The sequence below is a fragment of the Canis lupus genome, chromosome 13, assembly GCF_011100685.1.
Source record: "Canis lupus familiaris isolate Mischka breed German Shepherd chromosome 13, alternate assembly UU_Cfam_GSD_1.0, whole genome shotgun sequence".
In the NCBI taxonomy this organism is placed as follows: Eukaryota; Metazoa; Chordata; class Mammalia; order Carnivora; family Canidae; genus Canis; species Canis lupus.
Window position 1 is genome coordinate 5155174 of NC_049234.1, and position 24836 is coordinate 5180009.

General features: G+C 34.4%; 1 protein-coding gene across 30 annotated transcripts in view; it reads left to right on the top strand.

Moving 5' to 3' along the window:
* Positions 1-24836, top strand: part of RIMS2 (regulating synaptic membrane exocytosis 2) — a 591823-nt gene that overhangs the window by 90471 nt on the left and 476516 nt on the right. For all 30 annotated transcript variants that reach the window (XM_038555311.1, XM_038555266.1, XM_038555308.1 and 27 more), the window contains one exon: positions 17933-18143. In XM_038555311.1, coding sequence (XP_038411239.1) covers positions 17933-18143 — 211 coding nt within the window. The remainder of the gene's footprint in view (positions 1-17932; positions 18144-24836) is intronic.

A 24836-nucleotide genomic window follows, 5' to 3' on the forward strand; every position in this document is an offset into this window, starting at 1 on the left:
TTGGGATTTTCTCTCTTCCTCTTCCTCTATCCCTTTACTTGCCTCTCGTGCATGTGTGTGTGCTCTCTAAATAAAAATTAAAAAAAAAAATCCACTTGGTCTTCTGCTTTTTCTGAGGATTGAGGATGATATAGATAAAGATGTTTTCATGTAAGTTATATGCTTCTTATTGGTGCTTAACTGGTCAAAGCACTTGGCATGCAGTTGTGAGATAGTGAAGCAGTTCCTGCAAATGGTGTGTTTCCAGGTTCTAACATAGATGTTCTTCAATCTAGTCTAAAATTGGCCACATCAGTCATGTATCTTTGAAACACCATAAATTTCTTTTGGCTCAAGAAGGAGATAAATAAGAATTGTGAATGATAGATTGCGTGTTCAGAAAATGCATTTAGAAAAATTGATAAAAGTGGCAAAGTGGTTATTGCCTAGTAAAATTTTTATTAAAACATAACATATCTAGCAAAAAGTGCACATAATGACAATATGCAGCTCGTTGAATTGACAGACAGTGAACATATGTGGAAACCATTACTGAGAGCAAGAAACAGAACTTTATCAGCCCTCTCCTATCTCTTTCTCACTGTCCCATCCAGGGAAGATTACTTCCCACCCCAAGGGGTAACTTTATTGTTTTATCTGGTACCACAGATTATATATATATTTTTATACAAACAGAATCATGTAGTATGTATTCTGTTGGATCTGTGTTATTTTGTTCAACATAATATTTGTGAGATTCATCTAAAGATTGCATGTTGTTGTATTTCATTTATTTTCCTGTTCTAGTATCTGAATATACTATAATTTCTTTGTCTGTTTTACTGTTGATATGCAATTGGAATTTTTCCAGTTTTTGGTTATTATGAATAGTGCTGCTATATATATTCTGATGTCTTTTTTTTTTTTTTTTTTTTGCCTGTTACTCTGGAGGAGAATTTTGGAGTTATTTGTGAAAATGAGGTCCTTAAGCTATTTTAAAATATTTTCAAGTAATAAAACTAATCATTATTTCAGGGTCATTAGTCTCTAGTTTCCCATTTATTTATTGGTAATGCTTAGGTACTGTTTCTTGAGTATGCCCTACTGTTTGATGTTTTGGTGGCTCTGTATCTGGCCAAGAAAGGGCATTCCAAGGAGAGGAACAGCACATAGGATGATATGATCTGATTTGCACTTTCTAACAAACATTAGAGTTAGAATAGTCACTTAAGGAGCTTTGTAGAAGTCCAAGGTTTGGGATGGCCAGCTATGTGGTGTATGCTTATTCTCCTATCAAAAAAGGACATTAATTCTTTCTCTTAGCTGATTAGTAATGCAGTTGCTTTTATACTTCTTTTTTAAAACTTCCATCCACCAAAAGAAATCTATTTTGCACTATAACCAAGCATATACATACTACATACAAATATTAATAGAAGCAAGATTTGCATGAAATGCTTACTTGCACTCTTTCTAATGCTCTGATCTATTTTATTAAAAAATTTTGAGTCTTGGCCAGCTAAGTTGATTTGTGCCTAGTGTTGAGTTGCACTCTGCAGTTTGAAAAGCACTCTAAAAAAAGTGTGTGACTACACTTAAGGATAATGTTCCCCAACTGCATGCCATGAACTTGTAGAAAGCACTACTTCAAATTCATTCCCTGATGAAAATTAGTGTTAAAATGATATTTATTTGAATGGTTCAGTTTTGTTAATAATCAAGTCCTACCTTAGGGTTAGAGTCTCACAGATTTGGATTGTTAAAGAAAAAGCTTTATAAATATCACTTCAATTTAAACCTTGGAATAATAATCATAGCTAAGAAGAATAAGAATACAGAAATGTAGTTTTATATTTGATTAATCTGATACATAATTTTAGTTCCTTCAAAGATAAAAAGGATAGACACTCAGACAATACTAAAACATTGTACTACAGGTAATGTAGAACACAGGGAATAAATGCTTGTTCTATAAGAAAAGAGCCAACCGGGATCCCTGGGTGGTGCAGCGGTTTGGCGCCTGCCAATGGCCCAGGGCGCGATCCTGGAGACCCGGGATCGAATCCCACATCGGGCTTCCGGTGCATGGAGCCTGCTTCTCCCTCTGCCTGTGTCTCTGCCTCTCTCTCTTTCTGTGACTATCACTAAAAAAAAAAAAAAAAAAAGTTTTCCCCAAACATTTAAAAAAAAAAAAAAAAAAAAAAGAAAAGAGCCAACCAACTTCAAGTCCAGACATAAAGAACACATAAAGGGAGAATGGGGAAACTTTGAGCTAGGTTGTCATCATATGTTACCTCAATCATCATGGTAATTTTGAAGTCTATGTTAAAATCCCACCTGACGACACAGACACTGGCTAAATAACTTTCCATCAGTCCCATACAGCTAATAGGAAGTGAAATCAGGACTAAGACCATGTTTAAAGAAAAATCTTTATTTTTTTCCTGCCATAGATTTCCTTGAAATACCGAATTTTTCTTGTTTATTTAAAGTACCTCAACTCAGTTTTAAAGAAGGCACAAATAATAACCTAGTATGTGTCACAGACATAGTGCTGGGCAAAAGATGAATGATCCGAGACAGATAATATACATAAGAATAATTACAATATCATATATTGTTTAGAAGTGTAACCTAAGAGTGAGTGTTTGGCTCTGCCTGGTAGTGGGGATCAGACAGGTTGCTGAAATCTGAACTAGGTCTTGAATGCTGAAAAAGAGTGGTACTAAGTGAAAAAAAAATTAGTTGATGAAACAGCATTTACAATGGAACAGCATCTACATGCTTGGAGAACTGTAGAAGAACATTACTATTCTAGTGTAAATGTTAGAGTTATTATTCAGATATCTTGGTTGCCAGCAAGGTAAATAGCATTGTGCTACTACTATATCATGTAGTAGTACAAGATTTATAGTTATCCACATCAATCTAGGACTAAGTGTGATAAACTTAGAACGCGTTGTAAAAAATGTGAATCATGTGATCAGTTTTCTTTTTTCCTTTTATTATTATTTTTTAAATGATGAGCAAATAGTGTTTTACCCAGGAGCAGTGCATAGAAATGTTTCATTTCCTAATGTCTTTTTCAAAGAAGTACTTTATTTTGGTTCAGCAGAAAGAAGTTGAAGGTCAAATGTTTATAATGATCTTAAAATGTTTCTTCTATTTATCATTTTTCCCCCAGAATTGAATTTGTTAAATACTTTTCTTCAAGAAACAAATTTCAGAGAAGCAGTGAAATATACTTTCCTCTTGGCATCAGAGAGGGGTATCTACATATTGAAGATGAATCTTTTCCTAATGTTAGTAATAAGCCATGAATATACTTTTATTTATTTTAAATCTCAGTTTCTAACATTAAGATGATTTCATCTTGTGAATGAAAAAGTCATTTCAATTCCAAAGATTCTGTATTTGGTGATTTATATAAAAGTTTTTTTGTTTTTGTTCTTTTTAAAGAAATAGACTTTTTGAATTTCATTGCCTTTTATATATTGGTTATGGTCGCATCATGAAACACAGAAGCAAAGTCATTTATATTAAAGGTATATATTAAAGATAAAGAATTGATATTATCTAAAGAACTTCATGTAAATTTTAATGTAAGAGTGTTTCAGTGTGGGGATTTTTTTTTGTGTGTGTGCAGCAGTTACAAATATCTGATTTATTTGAGATAGTTTTATCATATTTCTCAGCTTTGCCTTACCGATTTTTGTACTTTGTGATGTGGCAAACTAAGTTGGATTCCAGATAGTATAGGAAATGATTCTTAGCAAGGAAATCAGGATATATTCCCCAAGGTGGCTCTTCAGCTTCTATTCTATTTCTCTTCCCCTTCTTTTCTTTTAACTTCCTGAATTCTCCATCTGTTTTCATGCTTTGCATACTTCAGGTTGAATCATTCTTCATTTTCTGCCTGTCACAATTTTGCATATCATCTAAGTTCAGGATGTGCAGGATATTTAAAAACTAAGACTTCTGTGAAGTCCTAGAAGTCTTCTATGAAGTCATGCCAACACCATTCACTAATGACTCTTTGTATTCTGGTACCATTTTTCTTACCTATTTATTTAGTATATATTTCATTTTGCCTTGTATTAAAATACATAGCTTATTTATATTCACCTCATGTCTATACTTGTTCATATGTCTTTTTTACTGATGACAGGATTGGTTCATATTCAACTTTATGTTATATTTTTGCTTCATCACTTGTGAAATAGTGCACACACAGTACACACTTGTTTATTCACTATTAATTCAAACATCTGGTAAATATTTACTGAGAATTTGGCTATGGGCCATCATGCCTGTGAGTGGATTAAAATGGACAGCAGAAACAGACAACCCTCATGGATTATATTTTCTAAATAGATAGGCATTAATCAAATAATATATACAAATAAAAGAGGAATGTGGAAATGCAAGATACTGTAGAGCTAAGGAATACCTTCCCAGGAAGTGATGTTGAAGTGCAGTGAGAACAATGAAGAGTCATAGAAGCCAAGTGTAGAAAGTACATGGTTACATTGGCTTCGTGAAATTGTTGGGGAACTTGCTTTTATTTTTCTTCTGAAACAACTTGTTAAAGCACAAGAGTATCTCATACAGACCTTTAATCTGTTTTTTATATGGATGCCTTTGACAAGCTGGTGAATCCAGAGACTCATCTCAAAATAATGTTTTTAAGTGCATAGGAAATAATGCAAGCAAAATATAATGCAGTAAGTTTGCCAATTAAATTGAAAAATGGGTCTATCTATGGACTCCTTGGGGATGGATTATAAATTAAAGTGAAAAACTTGAGTTAAATAATTCATCTGTAAAGCCATACACTTGGCCACTGTTTTTTGAAGACTGGCAATAAATGGACTCATCATGTTAGTAGGAGGAAAGACAACACTGTAAAGATGTCAAGTCTCCTAAACCTAATTTATAAATGTAATACAATTTTAGTATAAATCCTACCAAGATTTTCAAGAGAATGGAATAAAAGGATTAAAATATTTAAATGGAAGAAAAACATTTATAAATAGGAAAACAACTTTCAAAAAGAAGAGCAAAGAAGAGGATTCATTTTGCCAGATATCAAAACGAGTTGCAAAGCCCAAGTAATACATATTTGGGAATATGTGGCATTCCTTTAAAACTCTTTTCCTGAGATTATCCTTCTAGTAAAAGGGAATTGCTTTATCTTGAGTTGTTAGAACATCTATCTTATTATGAAAAGCCCAGGATTTCTTTAGTTTGAATTACAAAGTACTGCTTGGTGAAGATACATTATCCTGAAAGGACCACAAACAAACATACCTATACCTCTAGAGATTACCTGACAGTAACCTTGGAAAGGGGAGATAAAGAAATTCAGCGCCAGTCTGGAAATTCCTGGCTAGTGTTCGATTTTAGTAAACAAAACTTTTGTTTTGCTTGTTTAATGAACAATTAAAATTACTTTAGCAGCACTTGGGTGACTCAGTCCCTTAAGTTTCCAATTCTTGGTTTTGGCTCAGGTCCTGATCTCAGAGGCATTAGATTGAGTCCCACCTCGGACTCCGCATTCAGTGTGGAGTCTGTTTAATACTCTCTCTCTTTCTCCTGCTGCCCCACCCCCCACCCACCCCAGAGAGAGCAAAAGAGAGAGTGAGAAGGAGTGGGGGGGGGGGGGGTGTTGTGGAGGTCAGAGGAGGAGGGAGAAGCAGACTTCTCCCGAAAGCAGGAAGTTCTGTCAAACAGGAAGTTCTACATGGGCTTGATCTTAGGACCTGAGATCATGACCTGAGCCCAAGGCAGATGCTTCACTAACTGAGCTACCCAGGCCCCCCATCAAATAACTAAGTCTTTTTTTTTTTTTTTTTTAAGATTTTTATTTATTTATTCATGAGAGACACAGAGAGAGAGGCAGACATAGGCAGAGGGAGAAGCAGACTCCAGGAGCCTGATGTGGGGCCCGATCCTGGTACCCCATGATCACGCCCTGAGTGGAAGGCAGGCGCTCAACCACTGAGCCACCCAGGCGTCCCCAAATAACTAAGTCTTTGAAAAAAAAAAAAGGTTACTTTAAAAAAGGGATAATGTAAGTGGTTAGCTTGTGAAGATCATGAAAACATACCTATGAGATGAATGAGAAACCACAGCAACAAAAACATGTCACTGGGTATAAAATTATCAGAAATAATGGGATTTCCAGGAACTACTGTATTGAAAATTTCCATTTTTTCAAATAACTCAGAAGTGAAGAAAAGTTGCTTTGGAAAACACTGAGTTCATTGAGTTATTATAGTGATGATGGAGACATTGATGCAGAAAATACACATGAAAATTTGGATGAAATAGGGGCACTTGGCTGGCTTGGTCAGTATAGCATGCGACTCTTGATCTCGAGGTTGTAAGTTCAAGCCCCACATTGGTTGTAGAGATCCTTAGAAATAAAATGTTTTAAAAAAATTTGGATAAAATGGCTTTATGAAATAAGATGAAAAAAAAAGCAGTATTTCTGATTTGGTATCTCGTATGTTTTTAAAATATTTATTTGTAATAAAAGTTTTACTTTTTATTTTTTTTTTTTTAAAGATTTTATTCATTTGAGAGAGAGAGAGAACAGGAACAGGAGAAGGGGCAGAGGGAAAGGGAGAAGCAGATTCCTGGCTGAACCAAAAGCCCAATTTGGGGCTTGATCTCAGGACCCTGGGATCATGACCTGAGCTGAAGGCAGATGCTTAACGGACTGAGCCACCTAGGCACCCTGTAATAGAAGTTTTAAATTAAAATATATCTTTGATTCTTTTGTCTATATCTAGGATCTACAAAATGTGGCCTGTGGGTCAAATCCTGCCTGCTCGATGCCTGTTGCTGTAAATAAACTTTTATTGCAACAGTCAGATTTACTTGTTTTTGTATTATCTGATTCTTTTTACATCGTAAGGGCAGAGTTGAGTAGTTTTGACAGAGGCCCTATGGCCCACAGGACTCAAATGTCTGGCTCTTTACAGAAAGTTTGCCAATTCCTGATTTGCACCATTGGAAAATGATATATTCACATTTACATATTTAAGATCTTTTGACCTTTCATTGTTTTGGAATTTGGTTCTGAAAATGTTGTTCTGGAGTAGGAACAAACACAAAACACAATGAAACAGAATACAGAGTCTGTAAATGGACCTATGCACAAGTGGGAACTTAGTGTATGATAGATTGCCATCACAAATAAGTGGAAGAAAGGATGGACTGTTTAATGGTGCTGGGAAAATGCAATCTCTATATGGAGAAGATTGAAATTAAATTCTTGCATCATATCACATATAAAAATAAACTTCAGATCGATTAAAAGCCTAAATGTGAGAGTCAACATTATAAAGCTATTAGAAGAAACTGTAGAATTTTTTTGTGACTTAGCGATAAGTAAAACTTTTTTATAGCCAGCCACTGAAACCACAAACCATGAAGGGAGAAATTGATGTGTTTGACTACATCAAAATTAAAAATTTCTGTTTAACAAAGGACACCATGTACAAAATTGACAATCAGTTGTCAGGCTAGGATATTTGTTTTATGTAACTTATAAGTGATTAACATATAGGCTATATAGGGCACCTGGGTTGCTCAGTGGTTGAGCATCTACCTTTAGCTCAGGGCCTGATCCCAGGGTCCCTCATCAGGCTCCCCACGGGGAGCTTGTTTCTCCCTTTGCCTGTGTCCCTGCTGCTATCTGGGTCTCTCATGAATGAATAAATAAAATCTTTTAAAACAAACATACAAACAAACAAAAAAACATTAGGCTGTATAGAATACTACTGCAAATCAGCAAGGAAAATACAGGAAATTTAACAGAGTATTGGTAAAGGATAGATGAATAGAAAATTCATAGGAGGGGCAGTCCAATGGGCTGAACTTCATTAGAAGTCAGACACCTTGAACTGAAAAAAAGATACATAGAAAAACAAATCAATTCATACCTCTTAGCGCTGCAAAAATTTTATAAGTTAAATAATATCACACTGGCACAGACAAGAAAAACTGAACTTTCATACCCTTCTTGCAGGGATGCTAATGGGTTACGCCCCTTGAGAAAGCAGTTTTAGAAATATTTAGTGAACTTGAGGATGCGTAATATATTCCTGCATATATATCACAGAGAAAACCATACAGGCTTACTTCAGAGATTCTGTGGGTTCAGTTTCAGACCACTGCAATAAAGTGAGTGAGGAAATAAAGTGAGTCAAATGAAGTTTTTGGTTCCCAAGTACATACACATACAAAAGTTATGTGTACGCTATACTGTAGTCTACAGTGTGCAGTAGTGTTCAGTCTTAAAAAAATGTATATAGCTTAGTTAATACTTTATTGCTAAAAAATATTATATCATCATTGATTGCTGATCAGCATAATATAATAATGAAAAATTTTGAAATATTGTGAGAACTACCAAAAGGACACTGAAACATGAAGTGAGCAAATGCTGTTGGAGAAATGGTGCTGACTTGCTCGATGCAGAATTGCCACAAACCTTCAATTTATAAAATAGGTGGTATCTGCAAAGTACAGTAAAGTGAAGCACAATAAAATGAGGTATGCCTGTATATGGGTTTGTAAATATATTATTACAGAAATATTGTATAGTAATGAATTATTAAGGGCCAACTTAAAATAATGGATGAATGTGTTTTATGTAAATAGAACATTATATATCCATTAAAATAGATGTACTAGAGGCAAAAACTGTAGTGGTTAAAAGCATGGATTCTGGAGTAACACTGAATTTGGATCTGGCTTTAATGACTTACCATCTGTGTGACCATGAGCAAAAGAGTTTCTCTGAAGAATAGGAATAAAAGTAGGAAGGATTAAAAAAAAAAGTAGGAAGGATAATAAAAGTACTTATTTACCTGATACACCATAAACACCACATGCATTAGGCTACAGTTTATCAATTTAGATTTAAATATAAACATGTAAAGTCGAGTGACAAATACAAGAAGCAGAAATAAGTAAATGGCCTAATGCCATTTATTTAAAAATACAAGACTGATTATCTGATGGAAGGGAAATCACATTAGGGAAGGGAAAATAGTTAACTAAACTGGGAGCCAATTATGGATACGTGCTACCTAGCTTATGATCCATTCTGTTCTGGATACCTAAGGTTTAACAAAAGTGGAATGAAGACAGTAAAAAGTGTGCATTGCAATCTGTTTCAGGTGGAGGCAAGAGCATGTATGAAGTGCAAAGACCAGTAGTGAGATGCACAATGATGCGTCGAAAGGATGAAAGAAAGCCAGAATGGCATTAATAGGATGAGGGTAGAGGAACAGTGCAAAACCTGAGATTGACTAGGGGAGATATGCCAGAACATTCAGGGCTTTGTAGGTCTTCGTAAGAAGCTTTTTCTTTTTATTTGAGAGCAATCAGAAGCCAGTAGAGTGTTTTAAATAGTGTCTTTTAGGAATACTAATTTTTCCTGTAGTGTACAGACTAGATTGAGGGAGAGAAGTATGGAGGTGAGTAAGGACCCTAGCCAGGAGACCAGGTGGGCATGGGTGGAAACAAGGCCAATGGTATTGATGGGCGATATGGAGACCAGTGGAAGCATTCAAGACATATGTAGAAAGTAAATTTGAAAGGATTTAGTGATAGGTATGTTATGCATGTGAGGGAGAGAGATAGTCCCAGAACAAATCTAGATTCAGGCCATATAATTGAATGGTTAGCACCATTTACTGAAATAGGGAACACTTGTGAGGGAATCTGGTTTGTCTAGGAAAATTATGATTTCAGTTTTATACATACTGAATTTCAGGTGGCATTGAGACTTCGAAATAGACATGTAGAATAGGCAATTGAATTTTAAAGGTCAGAAAAGTCTGAGCTGAGCATTTACATTCATAATTAATGTATGTGTAGGTAGAAATTGAAGCCTTGGATATGGGATAAGACTGCCCAAGAAGATGCTATAGAATGAAAAGAGACGAGGACCTGAGTCTTGACCTTCAAAGTCTCCTTTCCTAAGAAAATGAAAGACACAGATACAGGAAAATGAGGAGAACATTGTGAAAGCCAAGGGGGCGGTGAATATAGTTGAACGTAATTTCAAATATTATTGAGAACTCATTGAGATAAGGAGCAAAAATTTTGTTCTCTAATTTTAGGTACAGGGAGACCATTGATGAACTTTTTGAGAATTAGTAAATAGACTTGAAACTAGATTAGATTGGTTGAAGAATGGGGTGAGGAAGCAGAGGTAGAGTTTTGTTTATTTATAAATGGGAAGGGGAGATATGCTCCTTTTGCCAAGGAATCTGAATCTCCTGTTTAGCTCCTGAGTCTGCATGTACACCATTACTTTTTTCTTTTTAAGATTTTATTTATTCATTGGAGAGAGAGAAAGAGAGAGAGAGAGAGAAGAGAGAGAGAAAGAGAGAAAGCAGGAGGAGAAGGAGAGAGAATCCGAAGCAGACCCTGCACTGAATGCAGAGCCCCATGTGGGGGCTCAGTCTATGACAAGGAGATCAGGACCTGAGCTGAAACCAAGAGTCAGACACTTAAACCAACTGAGCCACACAAGTGCCCCTGTACACCACCACTTCTATGTATCGTAGTTTCTCATTTTATAGGAGTAGAAGGATGCATACACAAAATCTCTCTAAATCTTCTCTTGTTACCTCACATTACTGTCATCATGTTCTTCCTGGATTGCATCTTCTTCTATCTCTCTTCTCCCCACAGTTGGGACCACTGGATCCCATCCTGCAGCCTTAATGCTACAGTCTCTGAGATTTCTACAGTTCTCTGTAAGAGGGTTTCAAATAGTTCTTTCAATAGTTCCTCGGGATACATAATTACTAACTTTGCTACTAATATGATGGGCCTTCTCCTCATGTGTGAAATGGGGCTTCCACTTCCCTTAAGACACTGTATTTCAGCTTAGTTCACATAAGTAGACTGCTTTTCTGTTTCATTGTCCCTGGTAATTTGCCCAGTACTCCAGTGCTTCTAGAACTGAAACCAAACCTGCCTCTTCCTGCCTTTTCTTTCTCCCAGCCGGGTTCAGCCATTCAGAGATTTTAAGTTTATCAACAGTTATTATTAGAAATGTACAGTATATCTCACACATGGGAAGATAATTCTAAATGATGGGAGAAGCTCTGATGCAGAGCTCATCCAATGGTCCACCTAAACTCATGGCCATCTGGTACACATTTTATGGATTTGCCCTCCTGTAGTGGTGCTTGTTTTGTTTTAGCAGAACTTCACTTTTGTTGGGAGATAATCAGGGCAAAAAACATTGTGTTACCTGAAGTTACAGGAAAAGTTAATAAAACTGGCAGAGCTATTTAAATGTATTGATATAAGGTGTGAAAAAGGAACTATGTGTATGTAGATATAATGGACTCATTCATTGAGTTCTATTTTTAATTTACCTACTGACTTTAGGTTAGCACTTTGAAACTAACTTTTTTTAAAGTTAAAGTTTTTGAGATGTAATTTATTTACGGTAAAATTCACTCCTGTGAGGAATTAGCGAATTCTGAAAAAAACAGACTCTTGTATGTCTACTACCATAAGCGAGGCATAGAACATTTCCTTCACCCCAAAAAGTTCCTTGTGCCCATTTGTAATAAATTCCCTTGCTCTGCTGCAATCCCCAGTGACCAGTGGCCTGATTTTTTGTTCTTATAACTTTGCCTTTTCTAGAATGTCATATAAATGAACTCATATGATATAGAAGTGGGCAAACTATGGTCTACAGGCCAAAATATAGCCTACTGGCTGTTCTTGTGTAGGTGATGAGTTAAGTACAGTTTTCATATTTTAAAATCATAGAAAAAAGTTTTTTAAAGATAACATTTGGTGACTATAAAAATTACATGAAATTAAAATTTCATATTTATAAATAATGTTTTGTTGGAACACAGCCACACACATTCATTTAACATGTTGCCTATGGCTGCTTTCTGGTTAACATTTTTTACATCCAATTGAGGAAATATTTGCCTAGCCTATCTTAGAAGTCTTTGTTTAACTCAGGGCCACAACTTGCCTCAGTGTTTTTTTCTAGAAGTTTTATAGTTTGAGTCATTATATTTAGTTCTGTAACCTGTTGATTGCAGTTATGTAATATGTTGCATTAATTTTTGTATAAAGTGTAAAGTATGAGTTGAGGTTCATTTTTTAACACATGAGTTTCCAATTACTTTTTTTGCATTTGAATTTCTCATTGCTTTAAAGATTATTCTTTTTCTTTTTTTTTTTTAATATTATTCTTTTTCCATTAAATTGCTTTGATACCTTTTTTTTTTTTTAGAAAAAAATTAATGACCATTTAAGTATTAGACTATTTTGGACTCTATTCTATTCCACTGGTGTATGTGTTTGTCCTTTGCTAATACTGTATTGACTTGATTAATTCTGTAGCTTTTATAGTAAGTCTTGAAATCAGGTGGTATGAGTCCTGCAAACTTGTTTTTCAAAATATTTTGCCTATTGTAGGAATTTTGCTTTTCTATATAAATTTTAGAGTTAGCTTGTCAATTTTTTTTTTTTTAATTTTGTTCATTTATTCATGAGAGACACAGAGAGAGGCAGAGACATAGGCAAAGGGGGAAGCAGGCTCCCTGCAAGGAGCCTAATGTGGCACTCGATCTCAGGACCCCAGGATCATGACCTGAGCCAAAGGCATATGCTCAACCACTGAGTCACTCAGGTGCCCCCTACCTTGTCAATTTCTTCAAAAAAAAAAAAAAAAAAAAAGGGAAAATCATACTGAGTTTTTGATTGAGAGAACATTGAATTGAGAGATCAATTTGAAGAGAATTGATATCTTGACAATATAGTGTTTTTTTTTTTTAAGATTTTATTTATTTATTCACGAGAGACACAGACAGAGAGAGGTAGAGACATAGGCATAGGGAGAAGCAGGCTCCATGCAGAGAGCCCGATGTGGGACTTGACCCCAAGATTCCGGGATCATCAGCCAAAGGCAGATGCTCAACCATTGAGCTCCCCAGGCGTCCCAATATAGTGTTTTCTTATTGATGAATATAACATATTTCTCCTGTTACTTAGATCTCCTTTGATTCTTTTTTTCCAGCAATTTATAGTTTTCACCATAAAAAGCCTATATGTATTTTGTTCAATTTATACCTGTTTTCCTTCTTTTGTTTTTTAATGTCATTGCAGACTACTTTTTAAAATTTTGATTTCCAATTATGCAATGCTAGTATTTTAAAATACAAGTTTTGGGAATATACTTAGTTTGTGGCTTGTGACCTTGCCAAATCACATTTATTATAGGAGATTTTTTGAAGTTTCTTTAGGATTTTATATATAGACCATTATGACATCTGCACACAATTTTTTTCTCCCCCTTCCCAATCTCTATGCTTTTTATTGTTTTAATGTACTGGCTCGGATTTCCAGTCCAATGTTGATTAGGAGTAGTGAGAGAGAACGCCTTGCTTTGTTCCTGGTGAAAGCATTAAATTTTTCACAATACAATATGATGTTAGCTGTAGACTTTTTTGTAGATAGCCTTATTGCATTCAGGAAGTTTCTATTTGTTTCTAGTTTGCTGAGTCAAGTGCTTTCTTAGTATCTTTTGATATAATCATATGTTTTGTTCCCTTTAGTCTGTTAATATGGTGACTAATATTGCTTGAATTTAGAATGTGGCATCAACCTTGCATTCCCAGGATAAACCTGGTACACCTGTTTGTGATGTATTATTCTTTAACATATTTTTGGATTTGATAATGTTGTGTTGAGGATTTTTCTACTTCCCATAAGGAATATTAGTCTATAATTTTCTGTTATATTTTTATATGGTTTTGGTATCATAGTAATGCTGGCCTTAGGAAATCAGTTAGGAAGTTTTCCCTTATTTCCTATTTCTGGAAGAGATTATGTAAATTGGCATTATTTCTTCCTTAAATGTTTGGTGGAAGTCATTAATAAAGCCGATGAGAACGGAAGTTTTATTTTTAAAGGTTTTAAACTAGGAATTAAGTTTATTTAATACATATGGGACTTGTCAGGCCATCTGTTTCTTCTTAAGTGAGGTGAGCTGGTTTTAGTCTTTGAAGGAAGTAGTTTGTTTTATTATAGTCTATTTCTCATGTAAGTTATAGAATTTATGGGCAAGGAATTGTCCATAGTTTTCTCTTGTAATCTTTTGCATTTTATTTGATTAACTGTGGAGTCTGTAGTGATGTTTCCTTCTATCATTCTTACTCTAGGTAATTTTTATCTTCCCTTTTTTCTCCTCTTGATCATTTTGACTAGAGGTTTATTAATTTTATTGATTTTTTTTTTTTAAGAAACAGCATTTGGTTTCATTGATTTCTTCTATAATTTAAAAAATTTCTTTTTATACTTTCTTTGGGTTTAACTTTCTCTTCTTTTTTTGGAAATTGATTTGAGACTTTTTTATTTTTAATATTAGCATTTATTTTTATATTTTCCAGGTTCTATATGATACTTTCAAGGAATATCATAGTCTTTCTGCCTAAAGAACTTATTTTAAATTCCTTTGGTTAATGTCTTCTGACAATAAATTCTTTCAACCTGTCTTTTCTTGAAAAGTCTTTATTTTACCTTTATTTTTTGAAGCATAATTCCACTGCATATGGGATCTTGGGTTGACAGATTTTTTTCTGTCAGTACTTTGTATGGATGCTACTCCAAAGTCTTCTAGCTTCCATGGTTTCTGAAAGATGATCTTCTGTAACTTTTATCATTGGTTCTCTATATATAATGTGTCATTTTCTCTGGCTGCTTTCATAGTTTTCTTTGGTTTTTAGCAGTTTGACTATGATGAATCTAGGTGTGTCCTACAAAGGATTCTTTGAGGTATATGTGTCTGTGATTTAGTGGTCTTCATTAATTTTGGAAAAGTCATGGTCATTATCCTTTCAAATATTTTTCTCCTTCTTCTGGGACTCCAGTTTTATATTAGATCAATTTAGCTCTTTGGATGCTCTGTTTGTTTTTTCCTTTCCTTCTCCAACTCTTTTTTTCTTTGGATATTTTTCATTGACTTATTTCAAGTTTACTGATATTTTCCTTTATTTTTTCAAGCCTGTCCATGAGCCCATCAAAGAAATTCTTCATCTCTGATGCCATGTTTTCTATTTCCAGTATTTTCATGTGACTCTTATGCTTTCCATCTTTCTGCTTCAGTATCCTATTCTATGAACATCCCATGTTCATGCCTGTTGTCCCCCTTTTTATATAAATTTTTTATCTTAATAATTATGATACGTAATTATATATAACTATATATAATACATAATTATAATCATTTTTAAGTCTGATAATCCTGGTAATTCCATCATCCTTGTCATCTCTAAATCTAATTATATTAATTATTTTATCTCTTGACAATGGGTTGTTTATTCCTTGCTATTTTTCCCTGGGTTTCATGGTTTTGAATTATATTTATGCCTTAAAGTGGGCATAATAGTGTTAGTGTCAGATTGTTAGTGTTGGGAATTAAATCGTCATCAGGTCAGAAGTTCAGATAGGTTTGGATTTTATTGTTGCCATCATTATCTTTAGTGCCTCATAATCTTTAAATTTCTCCAAATTCCTCCAGTGGGCTACTGCTGCATTGTGTTTAGGATGTATGCAGGAGTATCAGAAATTTTTTTCAGTGTTTTGCTACCCTTTCAGCCAATTCCATCTGTTTATTCCACAGGGACCATCACTCCATATGCTCCTGCCTCTTCCCCAGAAGTAGACTCTTGATACGTATTTCTTCCTTTTTTTTTTTTAAGATTTTATTTATTTATTCATGAGAGACACAGAAGGAGAGAGAGGCAGAGACACAGGCAGAGGGAGAAGCAGGCTCCATGCAGGGAGCCCGGCGTGGGACTCGATCCTGGGACTCCAGGATCATGCCCTGGGTCGAAGGTGGCGCTAAACTGCTGAGCCACCGGGGCTGCCCTTGATACATATTTCTTGATTCTAGGTTTTTGACAGGGGCAGGGTGTTTGGTTATGTTTTCCTGCCCTTCATCTTTGAAGATGAAGGCTTTGAAGACCTGTCCATCTGGGCCTTATGAATGAAGTTTGCTCAGTGTTCTTAGGCCCATCTCCCCATTGAAGTAAATCTGTCTTATATTTATAATAGGTTTAGAACAGGAGTTTCCATCCCTCCCCTTGTTATGCAAGACCTTTGATTTGAGCATTGGATGTTGGCTGAAGATGGTTTCCTGTCCTTTTTTTGTAGGTAGAGGATTTTTTCCTTTAACCTTTTCCTTAGTTGCAGTGGATCTTTGCCTCTCTCCTGGGGATGACAGTTTCCTTCTCTCTGTGGCTTATAGCTTTGGCTTTTTAAGGAGAGATAGTCTGGGGAATTGTGCCTGTAGCCCAGCAGCCACTAGGTACCTCTTTTACACTTGCACTTGTGTACCCCCAAAGAGTTATTTGTTCTTATGCCCTACTCCCAGTCTTCTTCAGAAGTAACCAGTAGAGGCTTGCAGGAAGTGCTTATGAGTGAAAGTGAACTTTCCTTGAGTCTGGGCCCCTAGCTATTCCAAACTGTTATGTTGGCCCACACTTGACCTTTTACAGTCTGTTGAAATTTTAACTGATTTCCTCTTACCAGCTTGTAAGATGGCTTCTTTTTCTCCTTCTCTCCTGCTCTGCCAAAGGTGAAACAGTGTATTTAATTGTTCTTTGGAGGGGCTTGCTGCTCTTTGAAGTTCAAATTATTTGTTTGCCTTATATCCATAACTCTCTGATGGGCTCAGGAAAAGTTATGATTTTGTAGATTAGTAGTTAGCTTTTTGTCATTTTTAGATTGACAGTGACATTATTTGCAGCTTTGTAAGTCCTAAGTAGAGTTAATTGTAGTTTTAAAACATTTTAAATTTTCCTTTATGAAGATAATGGAGGTGAGAAATTTTATCACTATTTATTTATTATTATTATTTTTAAAGATTTTATTTATTTATTCATGAGAGACAGAGAGAGAGAGAGAGAGGCAGAGACACAGGCAGAGGGAGAAGCAGGCTCCATGGAGGGAGCCCGTTGTGGGACTCGATCCTGGGACTCCAGGATCATGCCCTGGGCCGAAGGCAGGCGCTATACCGCTGAGCCACCCAGGGATCCCCTATCACTATTTATTTTTAAAGAGTAAATAGGGATCCCTGGGTGGCGCAGCGGTTTAGCGCCTGCCTTTGGCCCAGGCGCGATCCTGGAGACGCAGGATCGAATCCCATGTCGGGCTCCCGGTGCATGGAGCCTGCTTCTCCCTCTGCCTATGTCTCTGCCTCTCTCTCTCTCTCTCTGTGTGACTATCATAAAGAAATAATTTTTTTTAAAAAGAGTAAATAATATGTATTTCTAGACATCTCTTTTTCTCATTTTTTCGTTTTGTTTTTAAGATAAAAATTGGCCTTACTTTTATTTGCACAGCCTTCTTTGCTAGTCTCCTAACATTTCATAATGTTTTTAAAGCCAACTAATAACCAGACTGTTGAATAGATTTAAACAATTAGAGCACTCATCCAGTGTTTTCCACTCTGTTTGGATTCTTAAGATCACTCCAATTGAGAGTTGTCTTGATGATTTGAAGTTCATAGGTTTTGGTTACACTGTGTAAGTCAAATGTGCTCAGTCTATTTCTGAAGCTAAACCTTTGAAAAATAATATTTTAAATATTTTGGGGCATATAACTGAAAATATAAATGGTAGAAATTTTACAGTTATAACTCAAAGATATCTCTATTAGCATGTATTAATTGCCTCTCATATTACATGTATATTAAAGGACAGAACTAGTTGCAACACTCTTGTGTGCCATGTAGAATGTTATTCTATAACCAGAAAATTAAATTTTTATTCTTTATTCCCATTTTAAGAACTTTTTTGATTTAAAATTATATATAGATGGTTATAATTAATATTTTTTTGAGGCCATCAGGAAACTAATTTTTTCTTTCCTGTTTTCTCTGCAGAAAACTTCATCAGCAATTTGAAATGTACAAGGAGCAGGTGAAGAAGATGGGAGAAGAATCACAACAGCAGCAAGAACAGAAGGGTGATGCCCCAACCTGTGGTATTTGCCACAAAACAAAATTTGCTGATGGATGTGGCCATAACTGTTCATATTGCCAAACAAAGTTCTGTGCTCGTTGTGGAGGTCGAGTGTCATTACGTTCGAACAAGGTACAGAATGAAAATTACATATAATTCTATTATAGTTAAGCTTATAATATAGCTAAGCTAATTGTGAATAAAATAAAGCAGACAACTGAAATTAATATTCATGTTAACTAATGAACAAAAATCCTTTAGTGTCTTCATGTTAGGTAAAAGTTTTTAATTTTTCCTTTCAGTTAAAGAGAGATTTGTCTCATTGTTTATGTCCTTTAGCTAATGATTTTGTTTAGAATCATAGGATCTTAGACTTTCAAAGATGATGAAGATAATTTAGAGATTAATTGGTCTAATTGTTTTATTTTACAGATGCAGAAAACTCAGATTCAGGGAGATTAAAGGTCATTTTTAAAGTCACACAACTGATTAATGTTAGAACAGTGACACTGCTTTTTCCATTACTATATATAATTTTATAACTTTGTACATCTTTCTCATCCTTTGGCCCCTGTTTTCTTTCCTTTTGAAAGAGGCTTTTCCCAGCCAGAAGAGTCTAAAAGTGTTTTATAGTTTTATAGCTTTTGAAACTGCATTACCCTTTATTTTTGTTTTAACATTAATGAAATAAACACTAGACTGTGGAATTTAAAGAAGAAATCTTAAGGAGATGTCTTATACTAGATTTTTGTAGTTTATCCATGCACTTTAGGGACTATGTTAATGCTCCCCAAGGAATGCTTTGTTGAAATAAGCAAAAACAGTTTTAAAGTATACTTTTCTGGGTAAGTTCTTTAGAATTTACATTTATCTCCTCACTCGTATTTTATCACTCAATTCTTTATTTAGGCTGTTTTAAAATAAGAAGGTGATGTCTGTATATACATTACTTAGACATAATTATGGGGATTTGTTCTCCTGTGTGATTTCATTTCCCTCCATTTTCTTACTATTTCCTGTTTCTCATTTTGTTTTGCTTAGAATTAATACTTTTCCATTTTTTTCCCCTAATGTTTCCTCCTGGTTTACCTGATTATTTTTCTTTTCCTTGACAAGTTCCATTGGCAAGAAACTCCAGTACAGTTCTGAGTAGAAGTGGTGAGAGCACACATCCTGTTTTGTTCTTGCTTTTAGGGAGGAAGCATTCAGTCTTTCACTATCAAGTATTACATTAGCTATCAGCTTTTCATAGATGCCTTCTATTCCTAATTTGCTGAGAGTTTTGTTTGTTTATTTGTTTTTATATCAGGGATATATGATGGAAATTGTCAAATACTTTTTCTTCATCTATTGAATTAATCATGTTTTCTCTTTGCTTGTTAATGTAGTAATGAACTACATTGGTTGATTTGAAATGCTAAACCAGTTATATATTTTTGGGACAAATCCCATCTACTTGTGATGGATTATCCCTTTTATGTAATAATGGGTTTGATTTACTAAGGTCTTGTTTACAACTTTTGCTTCATGACTGTTATTAGTGTCTGTAACTTTTTCTTGTAATGTGTTTCCTGGATTTGAGTATCAAGTAATGCTGGCCTGATAAAATGAATTGAGAAATATTTCCTTCTATTCAGTGTTTTAGAAAAGTTTCAGTGGGGTTGGTATTCTTTTTAATATTTTGTAAATTTTACCAGGGAAGCCATCTGGACATGCTATTTTATTTTTTGGGAAGGTTTTATAGTAGAGTTTCAATTTTTTAAATAGACATAGAATTATTGAAGTCATTTATTTTTTCTTGAATGAGCTTTCGTGTTTTTCAAGGAATTCCTCCAGAACCTCACAAATTGTCAAATTTATTGGCATAAACCTGTTCACAGTATTCCATTATTATTCTTTAATATCTGTAGATTCTGTAGTGATGCTACCTCTTTCATTTCTGATGGTGGTAATTTGTATCTTTTCTCTTTTTTTTTTCCTTCATAGTTTGGCTAGAAATTTATCAGTTTTAACAATCTTCTCAAATAATTAGTTTTTTGTTTCATTAGTTTTCTCAGTTGTTGATATCATCTTTGATATTTATATTTTCTTTAATTCTGCTGCTAATTTTCTCTTTTTCTGGTTTCTTAAGGTGGGAGCTGAGGTCTTTGCTTTGAGATGTCTCTTATTTTTCTAATATAGGATTTTGTGCTGTTAGTTTCCCCTAAGTATTTCTTTGATGACATCCCCCAAATTCTGATAGATTGTCTTTCATTTTCATTCAATTTAAAGTACTTTCAAGTTTTCCTTTTCTTCTTTGACCCATGAGTAGTTTAGAAGTATGTTTCCAGAGATCTCTATGTTTATGATTTTTAATTTAATTCTGTTGTGGTCCTAGGCATACTCTGAATACCTTGAATCCTTTGAAACATATTCATACTTATATTATGACCAGAATATGGTTTATTTTGGCAAATGTCTGTGTGTACTTGAAAAGAATGTACATTCTTTAATTTCCTGGTAAAGTGTTTTTAAATGTCCTTTTAGTCAAGTTGGTTAATAGAGTAGTTCAAGTCTAGTATATCCTTTTTGATCTTTTGCTTACTTATTTTATCAATTAAGAGAGGGATATTGAAATATACAACTATATTTGAATTAGTCTGTTTCCTTTTGCAGTTCTCTGTATTTTTGCTTTTGTTTTATATCTTTTATTTTTGTTTTAAATGCATAAACATTTAGGATTATTATGTCCTATTAATTAATTGACCCCTTTATAATCACTTAATGACTTCCTTTGTTCCTGGTAATAATCTTTGCTCTGAAATCCACTTTGTCAAATCTTAATAAAGCCACTCTTTCTTTAATAGAGAATATTAACATAGTTTACAGTTTTCTTTTACTTTAGTCTAATTTGTTTTCATATTTAAAGTATTTTTCTTATGGGCAGCATATAATTGGGCCTTGCTTTCTTATTCAACTCATAATCTCTCAATCTCTACCTTTTAATTAGGGTGCTTAGATAATTTACATTTAATATAATTTTTGATATGGTTTGTTTGGTTATATCATTTTGCTTTTTTCTACTTGTACCATCTGATTTTTTTTTTTTTTGATTTTTGGGTTTTTTTAGTCTTCTTGAATTACTTAAGCACTTGTTATAATTCAGGTTATCTCCTTTGTTGACTCATTAACTTTGTTGACTCTGTTTTATAGCTTTGTTGGTTCTTTGTTTTGGCATTTTATTAATTGCTTCAGGATTTGTGATATACATCTTTAAATTATCATCATCAGCCTTAATCAATACTATATCATTTTACGTGTAGTATAAGAATATTCCTTTTTAAAAAAACATTATTTAAATTCAGTTAATATGACATTATATATAATAATATAACATATTATTGATTTCAGAGGTAGAGGTCAGTGATTCATTAGTCTTATATAATTCCCCGTGCTCATTTAGTCACTTGTCCTCCTTAATGTTCATCACCCAGTTACCCTATCCCCAAACTGAGCAACCCTTAGTTTGTTTCCTATGATTAAGAGTCTCTTATGGTGGGTTTCCCTCTCTGATTTCATCTTGTTTGTTTTTTTTTCCCTCTTTTCCCCTATGATTCTCTGTTTTGTTTCTTAAATTCCACGTATGAATGAGATCATAGGATAATTGTCTTTCTCTGATTGACTTATTTTGCTTACCATAAGATCCTCTAGTTCCATCCACGTCATTGCAAATGGCAAGATTTCATTTTTTTGATGGCTGAGTAATAGTCCATTGTATATTTATACCACATCTTCTTTATCCATTCATCTGTTCATGGACATCTGGGCTCTTGCCATAGTTTGGCTATAGTGGACATTGCTGCTATAAACATTGGGGTGCAGGTGCCCCTTCAGATCACTATATTTGTATCTTGGGGTAAATACCTACTAGTGCAATTGCTGGGTCATAGGGTAGCTCTATTTTCGACTTTTTGAGGACCTCTCATACTGTTTCCAGAGTGGGTGCATCAGCTTACATTCCCACCAATAGTGTACGAGGGTTCCCCTTTCTCCGCAACCTGGCCAACATCTGTCGTCCTAACTTAATAATTTTAGCCATTCTGACTGGTGTGAGGTGGTATCTCATTGTGGTTTTGATATATTTTCCCTGATGCCAAGTAATGTTGAGCATTTTTTCATGTGTCTGTTGGCCATTTGTATGTCTTCTTTGGAGAAATGTTTGTCCATGTCTTCTGCCCATTTCTTGACTGGATTATTTGTTCTTTGGGTGTTGAGTTTGATGAGTTCTTTATAGACTTTGGATATTCACTCTTTATCTGATGTGTCATTTACAAATATCTTTTCCCATTCTGTAGTTTGCCTTTTGGTTTTGTCAACTGCTTCCTTTTCTCCGCAAAAGCTTTTTATCTTGATGAAGTCCCAATAGTTCATTTTTACCCTTGTTTTCCTTGCCTTTGGAGACATGTCCAGCAAGAAGTTGCTGCAGCCAAGGTCAAAAAGATTGCTGCCTGTGTTCCCCTCTACGATTTTTATGGTTTCAGGTCTCACATTTAGGTCTTTCATCCATTTTGAGTCTATTTTTGTGTATGGTGTAAGGAAATGGTCCAGTTTCATTCTTCTGCATATGGCTGTCCAATTTTCCCAGCACCATTTATTGAAGAGACTTTCTTTTTTGCCATTGGATATTCCTACCTATTTTGTCGAAGATTAGTTGACTTCAGAGTTGAGAGTCCGTTTCTGGCTTCTCTATTCTGTTCCACTGATTTATATGTCTGTTTTTGTGCCAGTACCATACTATTTTGATGATTACAGCTTTGTAATTGAGCTTGAAGTCCACAATTGTGATGCCACCAGTTTTGGTTTTCCTTTTCAACAATCTTTTGGTATTCGAGGTCTTTTCTGGTTCCATACAAATTTTAGGATTATTTGTTCCGACTCTGTGAAATAAGTTGATGGTATTTTGATAGAGATTGCATTGATTGTATAGATTGCTCTAGGTAGCATAGACATTTTAACAACATTTGTTCTTCCAATCCATGAGCATGGAACGTTTTTCCATTTCTTTGTGTCTTCCTCAATTTCTTTCTTAAGTGTTCTATAGTTTTCTGAGTACAGATCTTTTGCCTCTTTGGTAAGGTTTATTCCTAGATATCTTATGGTTTTGGGTGCAATTGTAAATGGGATTGACTCCTTAATTTCTCTTTCTTCTGTCTCATTGTTAGCATATAGAAATACCACTTATTTCTGTGCATTGATTTTATATCCTGCCAAGTATAAGAACCTTCCAATAATGCATTTCCATTTCTACTCTTTGGATTTTATGTTATAGTGTGATGTATTTTACTTTTACTTATTTTATAACCCCACAAGACGCTGTTATTCTTTTTTGCTTAAAAAGTTTAAATAATCCCACAAGATGCTGTTACTCTTTTTTGTTTAAAAAGTTTATCTTTTAAGGAGTTTTAAATAATAAGAGAAATACTGCATATTAATGTGTCATTATCATTTCTGGTACTATTCATTTCTTCTCATAGATCTGTATTTCTATATGGTAACATTTTATCTGCCTGAAATATTTCCTTCAATATTTATTGTGGTGTGAGTCTGCTGCTGACGAATACTTTCAACTTTTTGTGCTGAAAATTTTGCTTATTTTTCTTAAACATTTTTTTCTAGGTATAGAATTCTACATTGAGGGTTGTTTTTCAGTTTTTTAAAGATGTTGTTTCACTGTTTCCAATTAAAAATGTGATTATACCATTCTCATCTTTGTCTTTCTGTATATAATATGTCCTTTTTTTCTGATTGCATTTTTAAAGATTTATTTATTTATTTTAGAGTCAGAGAGAGAAAGCATGCATGAGCATGGGTGGGATAGGAGGGGCAGAGAGAGTCTTAAGCAGACTCCGCGCTGAGTTGCAGAGCTGACTGCAGGGTTCCATCTCAGCATCCTGAGATCACGACCTGAATTGAAACCAAGAGTCAGTTGATAAACTGACTGCACCTCCCAGATGTCTCTGTCTAATTGCTTTTAAGATAATTCTTTTATCCTTGGTTATATGAAAATTATGATTTTCTTTGTGTATTTTTCTTCATGTTTCTTGTGTTTTGAACCTTTTTGAACTTTTTGGATCTGTGAGTTTATAGTTTTTGTAGGGTTTTGGAAAATTTTGGCCATCATTTCTTCAGATATTTTTATTGGGCTTTTCTTTCTTTTTCCTTCAAGAACTCCCATTACCCATACATAAGGCTGCCTGAAGTTGTTCTACAGCTCACTTATGTTCTTTTGATTAAACCAAATTTTTTTTCTTTGCTTTTCATTTTAAGTATGTTTAATTGCTGTGCTTTTGAGTTTACTCTTTGTGTGTGTGTGTGTGTGTGTGTGTGTGTGTGTGCAATGTCATCTGCTGTTAATACCATTTCGTGGTTTTTTTTTTTTATTTTTTGGTCTCAGACATTGTTTTTATGTCTAGAATTTCAATTTTGGACTTGCAAAAATATTTTCTATGATCTACTTAAGTTTTTGTACATGTAGAGTACATGCTCTGTAATAACTGTTTTGATGTCCTCTTCTGCTAATTTCAACATCTCTGTCAGTTTTTGGTTGGTTTGATCGATTATTCTTGTTATGCTCTGTGCTTCTTGACTCTTTAAATGCCTGTATCTTAGATGCCAAACACTGTAAATTTTACTTGTCGAGTCTGGATATTTTTGTATTTCTATAACTCTTCTATAGCTTTGTTTAGTGATGCAGTTAAGTTCCATGGAAACATATTAATACTTCTGCATATTTCTTTTATAGTTGTTAATTTGTTCTGGTGTGGTGCTCAGTTTAGTACTAATTAT